The following is a 5,772-nucleotide window of genomic DNA, read 5'->3' as shown; positions in this document are numbered from 1 at the left end:
TTCGGCTTGAGTCTAACTATTTTGGTATTGTATACTCTTAAAACTTCTACAGAATGTTGAAATCAAAACATAATGTTGTAACCATCTATATGCATTGTATATTACATGCCATTATCCAGCCATATCAAAATTTCAACCAATAATAGCATCTCCAGTATTTTTCCATGTAATGTCAGGTGTTTTGATTAGTGAAGTAATATAGGATCAAAATGTTTAAAAATCTAATTTCTCCAAAGGTTAGTAATTTCTTTATATACAATATCTACAAAAAATGATAAATATACAATATTTGACAAATGATGGTCACTTAAAATAAGCAGAATTTATTCTAGTTATTGCCTTGGGATCAAAAGTGTCTTTCTCTAGATTTTGACTAAAATAATTTTAACTCCATTTTGACTGGTTCATCATGCACATTTTAATTAAAGCCAAATGATTTCCAGATTAAATTAGGTGGCATTACCAATTTAATCCAGCAATCATTTGGCTTTAATCAAACATCCTTACTACACCTGATATGTTTTAAAGCTATACATCCACCAAAGCCAAATATTATCAAGCTAGAGATGGCTATAGACAATTTAATAAATAATTTGGCATAATGCCAAATTGTCTATAGCCATTAATTTAAATTGTCTATTAAATTGTCTATAGCTATTAATTTGTGTTAAATTATTAGTATTATAGCCATTTCTAGCCCAATAATATTTGGCTTTGGTGGATGTGTAACATTTGACTTTAATATAATTATTGGATTGATATAAGCTTCTAGTCTGCTATCTATTAGTAATAAATAACTATGAGCCCAATGGCCTCTGTAAATGAGTTCAGACTCATCATGCACCTTTCCAATTTTTATTCATTAATGCATGATGTCCCAGAATGCAATTTGTATATATTTTGACAATATGGTATTATAATTAAAATGCCAATATGAAAACACCATCGAGAACTGAATAACACACAACAGCATATGTGGAGGTATAGAATTAAATTTTAAGTATTGTTACAAGTTGGGCAGATCTAGGTTTTTCGAGGCCTAGGGCTTATTGAGGTCCAATGGGGCACCATTTTTTGTTAATACAAATAATAATATTAATAATATAACAAAATTTATAGTAACTATTTTTTACTATATGATAAGTGCTCATTGTTAATGAAAAGTAAAAATTTTTAAAAGTATTAAAAATTTATGATGATAATTCAACTTGTGGGCTTTTGACTCTTGGGAGCCCAGGGCTTAAGCCCTATTAACCCTATGTAGATCTGCCCCTGGTTACAGTGTTTGGCAATTTAATATCAATTTGTATGAATGTCTTTTATAATTATTATAATGTTGTATGTAGTCAATTATATAGTGATATAAATTTCAGTTTATTTGTATATTTATTTTAATTTATTAAATTCTTTTATATGTATTTTAATTATAATACCATGCTGTTGAAATGTATATATGAAACCTGGCTGAAGAAGTTTGTTAAATAAGCTAAAAATTAGTGATATAATGAATATTCGGTTCTATTCGGTATTCAGCCTATTTTTCGCTATTCGGCCGAATACTGAATATTTAATCACTATTCAGCCAAATACCGAATACCTAAAAACAGGAGTAAGAAATAAAAACACAGTAAATTAATCATTTTGGTATTTAGATTTTATGTTATTGGGTTAGTGTTGTTTGTTTATATTTATTTATAATTTATAACATGCACAAAATAAAAGAAAAATAATATTAGTCACATGTATTTACAATTTATAATTACAAATATCAGCACACATATACACCTATTCGTTCAAGAATCGTCGCACACATCTGAGGATCTGACCCTGTCTATCCTTTTTAAGTGCTCGTCTTTGCTCTTTCCTTTCTCTTTCCTCTATCTCTCTAGACCACGTATGCCTATGCATACATCATAATACGCACTCACGATACTTTCAATTCATCACTTTTTCATCATAGATTTCCCATTTTACAATTATGTGACTCATAGCCTGGTGATAACGGAGAAAAGAGACAGGACGTCAGTATAAGTCACAGTTATGATTTCACAGATTCGAGACAGCTTGGCAGCTTGAATGGCCCCAGGCTTTCGCCCGAGCATGCTAAGTGACTTTCATTACAAGCATTTAGCTTTCTGAAGTCTATGACAACAATTGTTTGGCATTGATGGCTGTGAATTTCGCGCCAATAAGCTGCTTCGACTTGTTCGATTATGTTATCAACTCGATTTCATATTTATTTTCACATTTTCATTTTGCGGTCCTTCTCTGTTCTTTTTCTGTTATTTGCACGTGTAGGTCATTTCATTGTTATCCACATTTGATATCATCATTTATCACATATTGCCATGACACTCGTATCTGTCCACTTCAACTGTCAAGAATTAACGTGATTGGCGAAGCATAGTGACAGCAGGGTCCTTGCCATAATGCGGTTTGCAAGCCAATTTTTGTACATGCATTAATCAAGCCGAATAGTTTGGCCGAATATTCGGCTAATTGGCCACACTCCTGGCCGAATATTCGGTATTCGGCCTGAGGCCAAATATACTATTCATTGCAGCACTACTAAAAATACATCCCAGAACATCATGCATTAATGAATAAAATCAGATGTGATGTGAATCAGAAAGGTGTGTGATGAAATCATAATAGAGGCCAGCAGGCACATAATTATTTATTACTAATTAATAATTATCAGGCTTTGAGATGTTTATATATGTATATTGCACATTTTAGATAAAAAAATAATTAATAATGCAAATAGTTTTTTCATACAACAACATTTTAAATTGTTATTGCTGTAACCAAAACAGCAGCAAACATGGAAATTCATTCATTCATTCATTTATTTTTTGTTAAATTCAAATTTTTACACTAATTTCTTTTTAATTCAATGATAATCAGAGCTCATTTGTAATGTTTTGTAGTTATTAGAACTGAAAAATTTTTGTAATTTAAATGTATTTCTGAAATAAAGATAAAATTCAAATACTTAAGTAATAAAGGTAATTACATTTTTAATAATATGCCAAACTGAATTACACATTATCAGCAATAAACAAGTTAGGAAATCATATGTGATGAATTTATATTAATTACAGTAATACAATCATGTAATAAATGACAAGTATTTGGTTTCATAATTCTTAGGTTATCTTTAAATGTTATGGAATTTTATTTCATTTTTAGTAGAACTTAAATAAGCTTACTGTATTTCATAATTCTATTGTTTATAGCTCTTTTATTATACAATTATTTTTTAGCAACATTAAAACTTAAAAAAAATTTAAAAAGTTTAAAAAGTGATTTCTTGATTATTGGGTTGTTATTTATATTATAAATGTATTTTTTAATATTAATATTAAAAAGAATTTCAGAAACAAAAGTTTAATTTACAAAAAATTGCAACTTTTTATTCACTTCTCTTAAAATCTTTCTTTCCTCCAGTTTTCTCAATTAACTGTATACTTTTAATCACAATATTATGACTTACAGCTTTGCACATATCATAAACTGTAAGAGCAGCTATTGAAACTGCTGTCAGAGCTTCCATTTCTACACCAGTTTTTGCTTCAGATTTTGCCATTGCTTTTATTATTATTTCATTAGTATGTGATTCCAAATAAAATTCAATATCAATTTTATTAACAGGTATATTATGGCAAAGTGGAATAAGTTGTGAAGTCATCTTTGCTCCCATAATTCCAGCAATTTGAGATGTTGATAAAACATCACCTTTTTTCATTTTATTCTCTTTTACTAATTTAAAAGCATCATTACCTAAACATACTCTTCCTTCTGCAATGGCTATTCGTATACTTTCAGATTTATTACTGATATCAACCATATTTGCTTTTCCTTGTTCATCAACATGTGTTAGTTTTTCTATTTTATCAGTTGTGCATATATTTCTTACAAAATACTTATAACTTATAAATTGTTCAGTTACCAAATTCAAATAAGACATTGTATTAATTTTTCTTTTCACAGTTTCTTTTGGAAAAATCTTAGATATTTTGAAACATTTTTTCATATTAGTTTTCAAACCATCTTTAAAAATAAATTTTATTTCTTTGATATAAAAATCAAGTTCTTTCCAATAATCATGAAAATGTATCAACGAAACTGAACACTTTTCTAAATGAAGTGTTTCATGATGAATTTTCTGCATTGGGGTTGGTTGAACTGAATGACATAAAGCTGTAAGAAAAAACTTCAGATATATACAGCATGTTTTAAAAAATTAATGGTAGGGAAAGGTGGAGCAAGATGGGATATTATCTGCATTGCATTTAATAAGCAATGTAACTTAGTATATATTGTAACTAAATATGCATACCAGAAGTAGCTAAAATTGCTGTTGTTCAGTGTTTTTCTCCTATTGAGGCAAATATCTGTTTGACAGCCAAAAACTATGTTGATGTAATTTCTTATGTTTTAAAAACATGCATGTCAGTAATGCAGTTTCTTAATTTTTGATTCCTTCTATCAGTATCATAAAATCTTTTATTAATACCATCGATTACCAAGGAGTTTAAGCAAGACTTCAAAATGGCATCTTGTGACAAAACAAAGTTACTTCATTGTCTCTCTTGATATATCATCCCAAAACACACCTAGTCTTACCTCACCTATGGGGCAAGATAGGGTGTTTGACAATTTCATAAACATTAAAGAAAAGTTAATAAGTTCAAGTTTTTGTAGATTGTACTCGAAATAAACATCTTTGAGCATTCAATGACAAAGTTTTCCCAGGTTTATAGTTAACTATAAAAGAATAAAAGTTCCTTAGCTACCCCATCTTGCCCCATGCTCTCTTACATATATACATATAATACTATTATAAATGTAATATGTATATAATATGTACAGTACATTACATAAATACATTATATGTGCAGTCATGGACATCTGCAGAAATTTTCCAAGGGGGACAAAGCTTGGCCACACTCCTGGCCGAATATTCGGTATTCGGCCTGAGGCCAAATATACTATTCATTGCAGCACTACTAAAAATACATCCCAGAACATCATGCATTAATGAATAAAATCAGATGTGATGTGAATCAGAAAGGTGTGTGATGAAATCATAATAGAGGCCAGCAGGCACATAATTATTTATTACTAATTAATAATTATCAGGCTTTGAGATGTTTATATATGTATATTGCACATTTTAGATAAAAAAATAATTAATAATGCAAATAGTTTTTTCATACAACAACATTTTAAATTGTTATTGCTGTAACCAAAACAGCAGCAAACATGGAAATTCATTCATTCATTCATTTATTTTTTGTTAAATTCAAATTTTTACACTAATTTCTTTTTAATTCAATGATAATCAGAGCTCATTTGTAATGTTTTGTAGTTATTAGAACTGAAAAATTTTTGTAATTTAAATGTATTTCTGAAATAAAGATAAAATTCAAATACTTAAGTAATAAAGGTAATTACATTTTTAATAATATGCCAAACTGAATTACACATTATCAGCAATAAACAAGTTAGGAAATCATATGTGATGAATTTATATTAATTACAGTAATACAATCATGTAATAAATGACAAGTATTTGGTTTCATAATTCTTAGGTTATCTTTAAATGTTATGGAATTTTATTTCATTTTTAGTAGAACTTAAATAAGCTTACTGTATTTCATAATTCTATTGTTTACAGCTCTTTTATTATACAATTATTTTTTAGCAACATTAAAACTTAAAAAAAATTAAAAAAGTTTAAAAAGTGATTTCTTGATTATTGGGTTG

The 5,772-nt window shown here is 28.3% G+C and overlaps 1 protein-coding gene across 1 annotated transcript; it reads right to left on the bottom strand.

The window, feature by feature from the left end:
- Positions 1-3,328: 3,328 nt before the first annotated feature.
- LOC111622779 (cyclic pyranopterin monophosphate synthase-like) lies at positions 3,329-4,936 on the bottom strand. Its single transcript, XM_023365200.1, has one exon. The coding sequence runs from the start codon at positions 4,172-4,174 to the stop codon at positions 3,416-3,418; it is 759 nt and encodes a 252-aa protein (XP_023220968.1). The 5' UTR covers positions 4,175-4,936; the 3' UTR covers positions 3,329-3,415.
- Positions 4,937-5,772: the final 836 nt, after the last annotated feature.

This window comes from Centruroides sculpturatus, unplaced genomic scaffold, assembly GCF_000671375.1.
Source record: "Centruroides sculpturatus isolate CEXI.00-Female unplaced genomic scaffold, Cexi_2.0 scaffold157, whole genome shotgun sequence".
NCBI classification, from domain to species: Eukaryota; Metazoa; Arthropoda; class Arachnida; order Scorpiones; family Buthidae; genus Centruroides; species Centruroides sculpturatus.
Note: the sequence above shows the minus strand (reverse complement) of the source record. Positions and strands in the feature narration are given on the sequence as shown.